We start from the raw sequence: 16,299 nt of genomic DNA on the forward strand, positions 1-16,299 counted from the left end.
ACAGGTGGTACTGGAATTGTTTGTTGTGGAGTTGTGTCGTTGAAATATGTGGCATGGTGTGCTGTGGAATTATGTGGATACTAATTGAATGTTATTAACTGTTTTGGAATTATGTAGAGAGATTGTGTGTTATAGAGTTAATTAGTTAATTATGGCAAATGGTATTGCGTATTGTGGAGTGGCATGTGGTGAAATTGAATTTTGTGGTCTACTGATACATTTTGTGGCATAATGTTGAAATCTGTGGTGTGTATTGGAGGTATGTGGTGTGTTGTGGAATTGTGTTGTATAGTTAAAATAAGTAGTGTGGTGTGAAACTATGTGATGTGTATTGGTAATGTGTGGAGTTGAATTGTGTAGCATGGAACTGTGTGGCACTGAGTGAAATTATGCTTATTGGAATTGTCATGGTGTGTTGTACATTTATGTGGTTTACTGGTATCCGGCATAAAGTGCATTTATGTGGACTGTTTTTATGTTGTATCGAGTAGAGCATAAATATGGGGAGTGTAATTATGTGTCACAGAGTGGTATTGTGTGCAACGTAGTCCTGTTGGGTAGTGCAGAATTGTGTGGCATTTAATTGTGTAGCGTGTGGAATTATGTGGGATCGTTTGTAGTGGTATTATGTGGGGAGAGGATATAGCCTTACTGCTAGAGCAGTCGACCTCAAAGCTGGGGAACCGGGTTTGACTCTCTGCAACAACGCTCAACATCCTGTGATTCTGGGCAAATCACTACTCTCCCCTTGCCTGACAAAAAAAAAATGAATGTGTCTGTCCGTAGTGAAACTGGTGTTCATGTAAAGTGCTCTGATACCTGATATCTTAGTGTAGTTTTTGCTACATAAAACTATTTTTTTTTAAATCTGACATGGTGTGGCATAGCATTATAAGGTGTAGAATTATGTGGCTTGTTGCGAAGTGGAATTTATTTTGTGGAGTGGAATTATGTGTTTTGGGATTTTGTGAAGCTATGTGGAGTGTAAATATGTGGCGTGAAATTAAGGTTGAAGTGGCATTATGTGTGGTGGAATTATGCTGAGTTGAATTGTGTTGTGTGGAGTGTTATATGGTTTGAAGTGGAGTGAATTATGTAGCATAGTGGTATTATGTGAACTAAAATTTTGTGGCATGGAGCGCAATTGAATTATGTTGAGTTTTTTTATTGTTTTTTTTAATTATGTGGCAAGGAGTGGAATGATGTGGAGTAGAAGTGTGTGTAGTTGAATTGTGTAGCATGTTATTCTGGAATGTTAAATGTGTTGTGTGTAGTGGATTTATGCAGCATGGTTTTACTTGCTGTGACATTGTTCCGGGGTCACGCTCATTTCTGGTGTTGGAGCGGTCTAGCCGCTCAAAGGAACACCTTTTAAAATCGATGGCTGAGCGGACGCGCGCAGTGGGTGTGCCGCTGGCGCGCTAAAGGGGAGCCCATCTGTGGCCTTACACATCCAGCTGTGGCCAGAAACCCTGATTCTTTGGAGCCATGCTAACTGCAACAATTGATGGACGGAATGCTGAATGATTCAAACATTTTCCCCGATTCAAGAGATCTGGGTTAAATCCATCATTCTTTTGCCCACTATGCCACCCCAGTTTGGACCCAGCCATATGCAAATTAGTCTTGACCCTGTGCCTCTTGGGAACAGTCCAGCCCGAACTGCGAAGCCAGGTCCTCCCTGAACCGGAAACAAGCATCCTGGGACCGGTTTCGGGTATGTCTCCCTACATCAGCCAGGCTAGCTTGACTCCAGTAGCACAGTGAGCAAGGGACCCACGTCTGGGTATACCCATCCCACTTAGGGCGAAAAGTGTAACTGCAACACTTGATGGACGTAATGCTGAATAATTCAAACATTTCCCCCTGCCACTGGAGTCAAGCTTTCCTGGCTGATGAGGGGTGAAACCCCAAAACTGGTCCTAGGATGCTTGTTTCCAGTCCAGGGAGGACCTGGCCTGGCAGTTTGAGCTAGACTGTTCCCATTGGGAGCATGGTCAAGACTGAATTGCATATGGCTGGGCTCAAACTGGAATGGGATGGGGAGCAAAACGATGGATTTAGGCCCAGACCTCTGTACTGGGGTGAATGTTTGACATTGTTCAACATTCTGTCCATCAATTGCTCTTTTTGTCTTTGCAGCCAGAGGTCAGATCTTACACTGCCACGTTTCTGCATGGTGTAAGGCCCACACCTAAAAATCACTGTCCAGTCTATAACCCATACACCCTCCCTTCTTCATGTAAATCCTGCTACTTCGCTTGCTCCTCAACCACCTATCCAAGGGTTGCTACTCCTTTAACTGAGTTGGAGGTTAGAGATGCCGAGCATGAGGTTTACTCCAGACACTGGGCTGAGCTCTTCCCAACAATTTCTCTGTTTTAGCCTGAACTGCAGTTCTCTCTCTAAGCACCAGCTGCACTTACTTAACTTTCTTTGCGACTTAAGTCCTGATGCAATATTTCTTACGGAAACCAGGCTGCATGAAGGTTCCCTACCTGCTATCATTACCACACTTCCCACCAATTTCTCTCTGATGGGGTTAAATAGACCTCATAGAACTTGTGGAGGTATTGCCATCATTTAAAAAAAATGGTTTTAACTGTAAAATTCAGGATTTCCAGATCCCTAATTGTGAAGCTCTGCTATTTACTCTTTCCTTTACTCCAAAATTTGGGGTCTCTGGGGCACTTATGTATTGTTCCCCTGGATATCTCAGTGAATGGTGCTCCGCTCTACCTGACCTACTGCCCCCCCCCCCCCCCCACATTCTGCGGACAGCCAAATTCACTTTGCTTGGCGATATTACTCTCTATTGAGGATGCTAACTACAGCATAGCCTCAGATTATTTTCAGTGACTCACATTGCAGGGCATCTTTTGGACCCCATTTTTTCTAACTTAAAAGTTCTGACAATCGCTCCACCTCTTAAATTCTGTTAATCGGATCACTTTGCGGTGCCTTTCAGAATTAGGGTCCCCCTCGATGTCCCCTTCTCACGGCCTGCTTTGAAACCCAGAGCCCAGGTACTGGTCTAAACTTAAAATGTCCGAGTTAAATGAGCTGATTCTTAATACGAAGCCCACCCTTATCTCCCAACTTGATTCTGACCAAATTTCTGTTCACTAATGGCTTACTGAGGCCATTGACACCATCTTGCCACCTACTTCTAAAGTGAGGTGTAGAACTCACCCTCTTGCTCCTTGGTTTACTGACACCCTAAAACACGAAAAGAAGAGATGTAAAACACTAGAAAGACAATGGCAGAAACTATGCTGTAGAGGCCAAGTTTGTGGCAAGTATGTGGCAGCGATGAAAAAATATCAGTAAATCGGCACTTGCCAAGTACTTTACTGAGAAGATAGCCAGCCCTCAACACTGCCAGAAGACTCTCTTTAAGGTGGTGAAAGATCTTTCGACTTCTCGTAACATCTTGCCTCCATTCTCTCTTTCACAAAATCAGTGCTTCTTGTTAGCCAATATTTTTCAAGGAAAAGTTGCCGAAAATCACCGCCAATAAGCTGCTGATGCTGCAAAGACGGAGAGCTTCTCGCATTTTGTTGCCCCGCCGAGAAGTCACCAAGAAGGCACTCTTCCGGTCAATAAGCCAGAGGAGACCTCCAAAATTAGGGCATGGTACTTTTTGGATCTTGCTGCACTAAAGAATGTGCTGCAATCTATTAATACTTGCTCCCCGTTGGACCCCCTCCCAGTGAAACTCAGACTTTTAGATGACTCCGTTTTAACTGTTATTCTAAAGTTTCTTAATATCTCTCCAAGTGAAGGCAACATACCCCAGAATTGGAAGCATGCTCCTATTCTCCCCCTCCTAAAAAAAAAAAAAAACCTGATCTGGACCCTTCCTACTGGTCAAGTTTCCGTCCTATTTCCCTCCTTCCTGTCTTTTCCAAAATCTTGGAATCTTGGAAAAGAATGTTAAAACTCAACTATCCACATTCGTTGAGACTCATCTGCTTCTCCATCCTTTGCAGTCTGGTTCAGGACAGCGCACAACACCGAATCTGCTCTTCTTGGGGTTACAGAATGTCTTAGACAACATCTGAACTCTGGAGGCACGGCTGCTCTTATTTTGCTTGACCTGAGCGTGGCATTTGACACAGTGTCTCATTCTATGCTGACTGGCAGACTCGAGTCTTTGGGTATATAAGATTTGTCCTTAAAGTGTTTGATCTCCTTTTTAGTGGATCACACCTTCCAGGTCTCTTCGGCCAATGCAAGATCTAAGACACTAGCTCTGGCCTATGGTGTCCCTCAGGGATCCATTTTGAGCCCCTTGCTCTTTACCATTTATGTTTGTCCTTTAGCAGATATAATTGAGAAGTATATGCTTACCCTCTTTTTATATGCTGATAACACTCAGTTCATCTTTTCGTTATCGGCCGCCCAATATCATGACCCCTCGTTGCTCCAATTTTGCCTGAGGAATATATCCTTATGGATGAATAAAAATGCGCTGAAGCTTAACAGCGATATAACCAAAGTCCTGGTTCTGGGAAACAACCCTGATCTCTGGGGACCCAGCCACTGGTCGGACTCCCTTGGGCCGTTACCCACCCCGGCTACTAAGGTCAAGAATCTCTGCTTTATTATTGATGATAAGCTTTCCTTGAATAACTTACCTTAAGTGTGGGTCACACTTAACCTCTGTGCACTGTTGCTAGTTGTGGTTCAAAACGCACACCACTTTGTTTTAACACACGTTTTACAAAAATAATAATATTCAAACTTTTACTTGTAGAACTGTTCAAATTTACTTCATAGAATCACAGAATTAACTTTCATAAACCTTTGACATCAGCATAAATTTTGTTAGAATCACAAAACATTGCTAATTCAGTATTATGCATTATCACAATTATTTGACATCAATAACGGATAGCTCTTCTCTGTGCCCAATGCATTTCGAGCTCATGGAGCTCTTCATCAGGGGCCTGTGGGTTAAAATGAAAGACGGACATTGTTTCAACTTTTATGTTTACAGAAATGTCAAGAATTCTCAAGGTATTTAGCAACATATGTTTTAAATGAAGAAATGGTGAAACTCAAAACGTAGAAAGAGACGAAAGAAACCCTGTCACCCACTACTTTGTGTGACAAATACCTCTTATACTCACTAAATGATAGGACAAAAAACGCTCAGGGTCCTGCAACAAGAACACGGGTAAAATCAATCATTCGAAAATGTATCAAGGGTAACTCTGAATGCCAGTGGAAGCCTCCTTGAAGACACATGTGTCTAAGGTTACTGCTACCTGTTTCTCTGTCCTCAAGTGGCTGAAAACGATCCTTTGGCTAATTCCCCTAGTGGCCCAGAAAACGGTTATTCAGGCCCTGGTCATATCCAGATTGGATTATGGCATTGTGCTGTACCTGGGCGTGGATAAGACCTCAATTCGTCGTCTACAAATCATTCAGAATGCGGCAGCCTTGTTACTCTTTCTGCTACCGAGGTACGCCTCAGGCTTGCCTCTGCTTCAGGATCTGTACTGGCTTAAGATTGCAAAGTGCATTTAATTTAAAGCACTGCGCGATATGTTCATGGCCAAACACGGCCTAGCTCACTTATGCATCTGGACTGGTGACTTAGTTCTTATGTGCCTATGCTTCTACTGAGATCATCCAGCCTCTTGCTGTTCGCTACGCCTAGGCTTTAACTAACCTGTATGAAGGGACGTCCCTTTGCCTACCTTGGTCCTAAGCTGTGGAATTCTCCCCAGCATCTCTTAGAAACTGCAACTCCTTGCTTTTCGTAAGAATCTGAAGACTTGGCTTTTCTAGCTATTTGTTAGGGTCACTGTTAGCTGCCTCTGTTCTGCGCTGGTAAACCCCTCTGGGTAGCTGTGCACATTACAAGTCTCTTAAATAAATTGTGTGACACCTTCATCCAGTTCTGATACTTTAGCCAACTGTGCTTTGGATTTTGGTCCTTATAAGTATTTAGCCATGCAGCACATTATCCTGGTTGCTGTGCGGGGGCTTGGACTGCAAGAGGCTCGACAGGTAGAGCGGAGCTTAGAGTGTTCTTGGGGCTGTACAGGAGTCTTACCTCCACCTCTCCCGCTTTCGGGGAAGGGGTGGGTGGGCTGCTGTGTGAATTCTATGGCCGCCTCTTTCCTGCACCCATGAGTCCTGGAGAACCGAGAGGACTGATGAAAGTGCTGACAGGTTTGATGGAGCACAGAGGAATGGCTGAAACCGCAGGCCTGGCATGTGGCTGGGTCTGCGCGCGTGGCTGGGTCTGCGCGCGTGGCTAGGTCTGCGCGCGTGGCTAGGTCTGCGCGCGTGGCTGGGTCTGCGCATGCGGCTAAAGCTGTAGCCAAGTTACGGTCAGGTGCTGCTTTGGTTCCAAGACCGAGAGCGGGGTGATTCCTATCACGTTTGCATTGCCTGGCATGGCAACGTGGTGTAGAAGGGGCCAAGGAGAGCATCGAGCGAGTCCCATAAAATCAACCAATCAAAAAAGGCCTTGAACACAAGATACAGAGAGCATCAAACCTAAAGTCAATTGCTGAGCGCAGGCGCAACTAGCCAAACACCAGTGAAAGCGATCTACTGCAGAAGGTGGATGAAAAGAAGTAGGTATGTTGTAAAACGTCTCAGCTATCTAGAATGGTCACCCACTGTCACCAGAATTTATTTAGGTTTTATGAGACATTAACTTGAAACATGAGAGAGGATGTGGGGTAATAGCCAGAGCTGTCGACTTTAACGCTGGGGAGCTAGGTTTGACTCTCGGCTCAACATTCTGTAATTCTGAGCAAATCACTTAAGCTCTCTGTGCGGTAGGTGCCGTGCGACGATGCAATTAAATAGGGTGTCTAAGCTGAAAATCGCCCACATTGCACGACCTAAAGAAGCGGTGGCCATGTAGCACTGAACAAAGAAAACGCATGAAAGCCATTATCTGAGCACGAGCCGATGCAAACAAAACAAAAAATAGTGCTCCGAAATGAACGTAAATGGGCAGAAGTGAAAGCCTACAAGTACTAGGGCCAGTAGCAATGGGCGGTAACAACACACCAAGAGGAGGAACAAATGTACCGATTGACCACAGAATACAGAGGATTTTTGAACACCATACAAAGAACCAATGAGAAGTGATGGGTGTGCCAAAACCCCATAGAGTAGATACAGCATGTCTCAAACAAGACAGCGCATGCGCTGCCTAGGCAAGCCCAAACAATTTCTTAGACTAATGGCAGGAAGTTCAGGGTCTGAGGTATGTGACTTTTCTCAGCTCAGAAAGGGCAGCTGGGGATGATTTTGGAACTTCATTTACTTGAAATGTACTAGGCTGAGGCTTGCTCATTCATAGTGAAGTAGAAATGGAGATCTGGGGAACGAAGGCCTTGCTTTCCTGGGTCAGCTTTAGCCAAATTTCCTCAGCGGGAGGGATAGTTAGGCCCAGAACTTGTTTGGTGTGGATGAGCAGGCAAGAATTTGATTGCTAATGTCCCTGCACACACACCTGGCTGAGACACTAGCAACCTCCAAGTGCAGACGGGTGCTGCATGTTCGATTTTACTCAGAATAGTGCACTGTTTGATAGTTTGCATTAAGGCAGAAATGATGTGCTGCAAATGTAACAAGGATTGCCTCTTGGACCTTTTCTACATTGATTAGGGAATGCCAAGGAGTCACCCCACCTACTGTTTAGTGAGCCCTACAAAACTGGCAACGTAAACACAGCTCTTCATTGTGTTCATGTTGAAGAAGATGACTGGATCTGCTGCCTGTGACTTCAGGGGCTGTACCTGCTCCAAATTTTGACTGACCACCTCTGTACTGACAGGAGCACAACAAGCTGCAAGAGCCCTTTTTCCTTGTAGTGAACAATTGACCAATATAATCTGTACCTGGACTGGGCCCTGCTAGAGTGAGTTTTGGACCCTCTGTTTTGTCCCTGTGATCCTGGGAGCTTTAGAAGAGGTGAAGAGGAACTGCTACAGACTGCAAAGTTGGGATTAAAATAATTTCTGAACTTCCAAAACCTCTCATCATAACTTCAGCTGGATTTAGCAACAAATATTTCTGATTTCGAGGGGACTTCATTTAATATATACAGCTACCAGGCTTGCCCCGCTAGAGGATTGTGAGCTCCAAAAAAGATACTAAGTCTCTATGTAAAGATTTTGCCCAGGCGTAGATGTGAAAAGTATCCAACCATCGAGAGGACTTGAACTTTCTGCTCAGAGATTTTCCTACCAAAACCAACATCTTCAGCAGGAAATTGTTCCGCTGCTATCCGACTTCGAGAGTACTTGTAGGACAAAGCCTATAACCTTGCCTCCTGCAGGATACTGGCTATTTAGAGTTCAGAAGTCAAAAGGTAAAAGGTAAACCTTTTAAGCAAGATGACGCACTGGCTGTATCCAACTTCTGCCCCTTTGCTGCTGACCTGAAATGTTTCCTAGGTCCCAGTTAACCTTTAGCGCTTTAGTTTTTCTTGGTGCTTTTTGCCCTAAAACAATAAAAACCCATATCGCTGGTTACTTTTATTTGCTTGTAGTTATGTTATGTTACTAGGTATTTGTAAAGCGCACGGCTACTCATAAGAGTGTCCCGCCGTAGTGTTTTTGATGTCATTTTTCCTATTTATTTATTCTCTGTTTTTACAAACTGTTGGACTTTTATTTTTTAATATTTTTTTGCTTTTTGATTGTTTTTCTCCTACTAAATACTTTACACAGTTTCCCTTAAGTTACGCCTGTCTGCTGTGGGCTATTGTTATCAGGAGTTAAGCCCAAGTTTATTTATTAAACTTGTGTGTTGGACTGGACAATATTTTGGTCTTCTTACTTGGGAAGGATTCGCATCTTCCCCTACTAATAATCAATTTTCTTACACCCGCAATTAGTTGCTGACTATGCAGCCTGTTAGGGAAGGATGCAATAGAACAACATTACTATGAAAGAGCACGATCACAATCTCAGTAAGTCAAGAATTCTATACTGGCTCTTTATTTGCTGCGACTGTATCAAGCAAAAATGGGCGGAGCTGTTGATAGTTCTAAATGGCTATATATTGGAAAAGTTTATATATATATTTATATGTTTATTCGTAGATTAAGTTTCACTAAGAGACTTATCAGTTATATAACATATATATTTATATATGCATATAATACAGAGGCACTCTGTAGTTATGAGGAGGTCAGATTTCCCATTGAAAAGGCATATTTGTGTTTTCTTAGTAACTTTGTTGCCCTTTGATAAATCTGCACAAAATGTTCCCCCAAAAAGGTACATCCACTTCAGATTCTTCATTGCAACTCTTTTGCAGATCTGTCAAGCGGGGCCTGAAAATGGGAGGGCTGTTTAAAGTGACATTTTCTATTTTAACGCCCCCAGGAAGACATTTTCCATTTTAACACCCCCAGATTTTTTGCTCCTCAATACAGAACAAAATGGCTGAACGGAATTGGCATGTACATAGAACTTTACTTAAAGAAGTGCCTTTGCTTGGTTTGCTCTAAATCCGTTTAGTAGTTTTTGAGAAACTGATATCTGAAACATCAATTTACGAACCCTCTGTGGATTAAATCAATTTTTTAAAAAAAATACACACCATCAGACTAGGGAGCTTTTTCTCTCATCACCATTACAGATTGGCAAATCTGCTGCTCATCATTTTGTTAGTGGTCACAGAAAACTTTCTGTTGCTGTCGCCATTACCCATTATAGTGCGTGAGCACTGTATTTGGGAAAAGAAAACAAGGGCATAAGAGATCAGGGTGAACATTCTCTGACCCCCACTTCCATGTGATTGGGCCCCCAAAGGGACCCCCAATTTTTTTTATCGTGCCATTTGTGCACAATTTGGAAATTTGGGACCAGGAATCATTCAGGATTTACAAATCCAGCATAATAAGCAATCATTGGCACAAGTTGGCTTTGCCAATTTATTTTGTTGGTACAATACTGCATGGGCAAAAGAACATAATAAGAATAAAAGCAACAAAAAAAAACTTATGGTAAAGCAGCACCAGCGGCTACTTACTTTTGTACGCATGCACATGTGTGATGATGTATACACATGCACGCATCATTACACATGAGCGCATACAAAATGTCAGTGCCATTTTTCTTATTTACAGATGCAAGATGGATTGGTAAATAAAAACCGAGGAAAGAAAAAGAAGCAGCGCAAGAGTGCAGTAGAGCAGCACATGAGGGAGAGCAACATGAGGACAGAGGTAAAACCATATGAGCGAGAAAGCAACACATAGCATAGAGAAGGAAGGGAGTTTGGTGGGACAGTAGTATCACGATAGAGAAAGCAACAGGGTCTGGGGAGATATTTGGTGATGGGGAGCATAAGAAGGAGAGAACCGTAAAGCACATGCTCTCTCATGGAGCACTTATGCAAAAAGAAAAAAGTAGTTCCCTAAAAGTAATCAGTGGAAGAATAGAAGCCATCCAATCATAGAGATGGTCAAAATGGAGAAGCTGCTATGTTATTTTTTGAGTATTTATACAGCAATCTATTACCTGTGAGGGTATCCTGGCACTCAGCAAGGAAACAGCTTGCCACGCCAATGGCAAGGTGAGGTGGGTTGTTTGAATAGCCAGCCTTCATCTTCTTGCGCAACTCAAGAACAGAGGAGGAGGCTTGAATGTGAAGAGGGAGGTTGTTTGTGTGTGTGTAGGTCTCTGGGGGTGTGGTTGAAAGAGGTGCTGTTCAGGTATACGGGACTATGTTGTTTAGTTTCTTGAAGGTGTGAATTACAAGTTCGAACTGTGCACGTTTCTGTAATGGGAGCCTGTGGAGCTACCTGAGCTGTAGTTTGTCTGTCTTCTTGGATGTTGAAGGTGAGTTTGGCTGTTGAGTTCTGGATGGGTGGTAGTCTTCTGTTGAGTTGTTTGCTGATCCCAGCATAGAGGGTGTTCCAGCAGGAAGGCGTGTGTAATGGTCTTAAGGTTCTTGTTAGGGAGTCAGTTGAAGATTTTCCTCAGCATTTTCAGGGTATGGAAGCAGGATGCTGTCACAGCGTTTATTTGTGCAGTCATATCCAGATTGCAATCTATGAAGCAGTTGCAGCCAACACAGAAAAAATACCAGATGGGTGGGTGGAGGGGGAGCGGAGGGGAAATGTTGCCAGCGGGAAGCGCAGGGGTTAATATGGTTAAAAAATTAAAACACTTTTCTGGTGCTGCCGGCCACCCTGCGCTCCTCTGCTGCAGTTCCTGATCAGTATCATGACTTGCATCCAATCCCCGCGCTGTTGTCAAGCATGAGAACAGCCTGGGGATTGGCCTGAGCGATCTGAAAAGGCACAAGGAGTGTGTGCTGTTTCTCCAACACGTCTGTACAATACAGCCGGGTTTGGAGAAACCTAGGTGCACATTCCAGTTTATCCATCCTGAGATGGCCGGCCAAACTGACATGCGCACTTACAAGTGCACATACCATAACCGCGCTCCTCCCTGCACATGCTGGCTCAGAGCCAGTAGATAAAACAATATCTTACTATGGCTTTATTTTTTATGTTTCAGCTGCTGGCTCTGAGCCAGTGAGGTGATGCTCCTCCGCCATTGCGGAGGAGCCGCCGCTGCTATAAGGGTCCTGAGGTTCTCTGAGTGGCTGGACACCTGCTGGAGTCCGATGGTGAGGTGTTCTTTCCAAAGATCTCCACTTCTGCCTTTCCAGTGTTGAGCTTAAAGGCAGTTGGACTTCATCCAGTTGGCGACTTCGGTCATGCAGTTGGTCAATTTCTTCCTTGTCTAAGAGGGAGATTATGATTTTGCGCGCTTATGAAAAGTACAGTGCCAGACTGAGTGCTTGTGTTGAATCTGTTAAGAAGGATCAGATTAATCGGAGAACGTCTCTAAGGATACCTATCTTGTGGATGTGTTGGATGAGAATGGGGTGGGATACTGTGTCAACTGTTGATAAATTGTCCAAAAGGACGAGGGCTGCTGTGTCTCCTCTGTCCAGAATCATGTGGCTGTCGTCTTTGGTAGTGATGAGCACTGTTTCTGTGCTATGGTTGGGCATGAAGCCAGACTGCATTGCATCGACTAGTTGGTAGTTGCTGAGGTGGTCAGTGAGGTGTTGGTTGATGATTTTCTCTAAAACATTGGCCTGGTAAAGTAGGAGGGAGATTGTGGGTACTCTAAATATTTTAACTGTGGGGTTTTCAGCATCTTAATTATTATATATTATATGCATTATGTTTTTAAGTGTTTTTATTTCATGTTTTTTTACAGTTTAAATTATTGTTTGCTCTTATGGCAATTGCCAAAATAAAGCATATTTTTGCCTAATGTATGCCTCTGTCCTGGATGCACAGAAAAATATGCTCCTGTTGGAGGTGGATAAATTAGTGCTTTTCCAGGAGACAGTGTGGCGAGAACACCTCCACATTTAGCAGGAATATAGGATATGTAGCTTTGGGATAATTGCATGCGCCGAAATGCATTTCAATCACATTTAGACATATGGAAGATTCCACATGTTGGTAAAATCACTGACGTAAATGTCCAGCATTATTATTCATACTTCACAAATTCTATGAATGTTCTGGTTTTCTTTATCTGGAGTTGAGGTCTTGACAGAGGAAAGCAGAGGCAGAAACCTTTTCCCTCTCGGGCTGAGCTCCAGCTGCCCTCCGTGTATATCTCAAGCGTACTCTACTTCACCGATCTTAAATCACTCCTTACCTGTTTGCAAATGAATGTGCACATGCATGACACAGATAATCTGAGTGACATCATGGATACCCGTTTAACACATACACATAATAATATCCCAGTGTATGAAAACAGGAAGCGTGCAAATATATTTGTGTTCTCCTGTTTTAAAGTGACAGATCTGTGAAAGGTATAAATAAGAACAGGTTATAAGAATATTGGGTTAGCTGAAAACACTGCATGACATTATTTAATATTGAGTTGTTTGCTCTTTCTAACTAAACCGATGCAAGTGTGTGTCTTTATCCATTCTTTAGGTGCTGTCTTGGATTCATCCTGAAAGTCAGGCAACAATCACCCGCTGCAGTCAGCCCTTAGTGGGTCCGAATGACAAGCGCTGCAAAGAGGACGAAAAGTACCTGCAGACCATCATGGATGCCAATGCACAGTCACACAAGCTCATCATCTTCGACGCCAGGCAGAACAGTGTTGCTGACACAAACAAGGTAACGCTGTGGATGAGGCCGAGAATGACAACCAGCATGTTCACACAGACCATTTTGCCTCAGTAGGTCTATTGTCTTAAAGGGGACAGGTCACGGCTGTATGTTTGAATCACTATAAACTAACTAAACTGCAATTTGTACGTTTAAATCACTATAACCTTAACTGCGATTTGTACGTTTGAATCGCTATAAATAAACTAAACTGCGATCTGTATGTTTGAGTCGCTGTAAACTAACTAAACTGTTATTTGTATGTTTGAATTGCTATAAACTAAACTGTGATTTGTACGTTTGAATAGCTATAAACTAACTAAACTGCTATTTGTACGTTTGAATCACTATAGACTAACTAAATTGTGATTTGTAAGTTTGAATCACTATAAACTAAACTGCAATTTGTATGTTTGAATCGCTATAAACTAACTAAGCTGCGATTTGTACGTTTAAGTCTCTGTAAACTAACTAAACTGTCATTTTTATGTTTGAATTGCTATAAACTAAACTGTGATTTGTACGTTTGAATAGCTATAAACTAACTAAACTGCAATTTGTACGTTTGAATCACTATAAAACAACTAAACTGCAATTTGTACGTTTGAATCACTATAAACCAACTAAACTGTGATTTGTACGTTTGAATCACTATAAAGTAACTAAACTGCAATTTGTACGTTTGAATCACTATAAACCAACTAAACTGCAATTTGTACATTTGAATCGCTACAAAGTAAATAAACTGCGATTTGAACGTTTGAGTTGCTGTAAACTAACTTAAACTCATTTGTATGTTTGAATTGCTATAAACTAAACTGCAATTTGTACGTTTGACTCCCTATAAACCAACTAAATTGTGATTTGTATGTTTGAATCACTATAAACTAACTAAAGTGCGATCAGATGTTTTGACCTAATACCGCTTGCAACAAACACCTGCAGTCCTCTATTAAACAACTGAATGGTATAAATGGGAATATTTTAATCACTTCCACTACTGGAGGATTGACAACTCTCTCTTTCTAACCGCAACTTCTGCACAAAAATACCTCAAGTCAAGGAATATCTCTATAATTTTGAATCTACAGTCTCATCTATTGCAGATGTGCATTTTAATCTCTTGGGTTTGATACTTTGTCAATTAGTCTTCTTGTTTGATTGTGTTGGATTGGTTTATTCATAGTACTTGTAACGTATACTCACAGCGTAATCTTAGTTTTTAATCATGTATTGAATGACTGTCACCCCCCAGTTCGCTTTAATAGCTGACGTCGGTATTGTACTGTAGACCTTTCAATCCGTGTGACTGAATCTTCTTGGGTTCCACGTCAACAGATGGCTTTTATCAGATGCTTTCTAGACGTGAGAGTGAGAGGTGCCCTACAGAGCAGATGGATGCCTAACAAGAAAGAGGCCTGCTTGATCCTTTACCATAGTATCATGAGTTCAGTTGTACAAGTAAACTGGAAATGGAGACTGCTCCTCTAAAGACAGTCTGAAATCGGTTGTTATTCTTAGATCTGACTGAGAGATTTCCACCTCACTCAAGTGTGGCTGTAGTGCCTCTATGGGTCCCTCGTTAATTTAAACAAAAGAAATCTTTATGCTTATTGGTAGTATATTAAGTTGAATAGGTACGCAGCGACTCCAGAATCACACATGCTCAGTCAATAATTTATATAGGTCTTCCACCGGATTATCGAAGGAAAAGATTGTGCAGGGCCTAACTATCAAGAACAATAATATTGTTTAAGTAAGAACTTATAGAAAAGTATAAATTTACTACTTAACTTCACAGATATGTTGCTTTTAATGATGCATATCTCTTCAAGTATGTAGATAAAGAGTTAAGAATAGTAAATCTGTGCATATCCATGTGCACTTACCTTCACAATATTTTGGTTCTCGATAATTAAGCCTCAATATTTCGGGCCCACAATATTTTTCCCTCAATATTTGACATCCAGTCGCTTAAATATGCCTGTTATACCTTTTCTGCTGCCCTCTAGTTCAGTCCATGTACCTAGAAAGATGTTAGTGCTTGGGTCACATGACCCTTCTGTTATCTACTCCAATCAAAGAAACTCTTTAGTGTTCCTGTCTTACTTCCTAGTGATGTATATGAGACAAAGACACAACCCTGTATGCCCAAGAACCAAACCTGGCTACCAAGTAAGAACTAGCACAACAGTTCAGTGGGTCTCCTTTGATGCCAGCCTAAGCACTCACCCGGGGCTTCTTTAATTAAATGGGGGGCCTCTTGGACCCCCCCTCAGCCCCAGGGACAGCCACCTCCCTGTGAGTTTTGGCAAATTGAAGCTGTTTGCTATGGCTTGGCTGCAGCTTTATTGCTCCCGCCAATCCATTACAAACACTGCTCTTCTTTCAGCAAGCATGAGCATTAAAAATTCTCTTGCTTTCTGAAAGCAGACCAAAATTGCTAATAGAAAGAGGCAGCTGCATGTCCAGCAGCTCCCTTTGTCTAAAAGCAATGCTGGCTTCCGCAGGATGCGGGGATACGGCAGGGACCGCTGGGTAACCCTGGGCGAAGTACTACGCTACGCTCGCGTAGTTTGCGCTACTTCGCGCTACATGAATTGCATGTAGCACAGTGCAAACACGCATAGCCTAGCGGTCATGTGTTTGCTTGCTTGCGGTCCTCAACGTAAAGTTGGCGACCGAGCAAAATGACATCTCGGTGAGACTTTCTTCTCGTTCGCGATGAGCAACATCAACTTGCTGATCGCGAGCTTGAGAAGCCACCAGTCCGCGTTGAGAAAGCTGCCCCTCGAGTAGAAATCTACTTGAGCGTCAGAAAACAACCGCTTGCACTGTGCAACATGCGGTTTGCACTGATTGCACAGTGCGGACAAGCATCCGACACTGTGCAATCAGTGCGAACAGCATTTTACACAGTGCACTACGCAGTTCGCGTAGCTCGCGTAGTGCGAAGTACACTTCGCATAGATACACTTAGCGCTACTACGCGAACTACGCCGAGGGTTACCGCTGGGGATCTTCAGGCTCCCTCTGCTGTCCCCCTATGTGACAAGTGGGTGCCCTGGGTGGGACCAGGTCCCCCACAAAAGAGGTCGGCCCCCTCTCCCATTATTTTTATTGAGCAGTAGCTCAGAGACATTTGTCCA

General features: G+C 42.9%; 1 protein-coding gene across 8 annotated transcripts in view; it reads left to right on the forward strand.

Annotated features, from left to right (window-relative positions):
• MTMR1 (myotubularin related protein 1) overlaps positions 1–16,299 on the forward strand; it is a 492,625-nt gene that overhangs the window by 312,166 nt on the left and 164,160 nt on the right. For all 8 annotated transcript variants that reach the window (XM_078688654.1, XM_078688651.1, XM_078688648.1 and 5 more), the window contains one exon: positions 12,971–13,159. In XM_078688654.1, coding sequence (XP_078544780.1) covers positions 12,971–13,159 — 189 coding nt within the window. The remainder of the gene's footprint in view (positions 1–12,970; positions 13,160–16,299) is intronic.

This window comes from Lissotriton helveticus, chromosome 4_1 (genome assembly GCF_964261635.1).
Source record: "Lissotriton helveticus chromosome 4_1, aLisHel1.1, whole genome shotgun sequence".
NCBI lineage: Eukaryota > Metazoa > Chordata > Amphibia > Caudata > Salamandridae > Lissotriton > Lissotriton helveticus.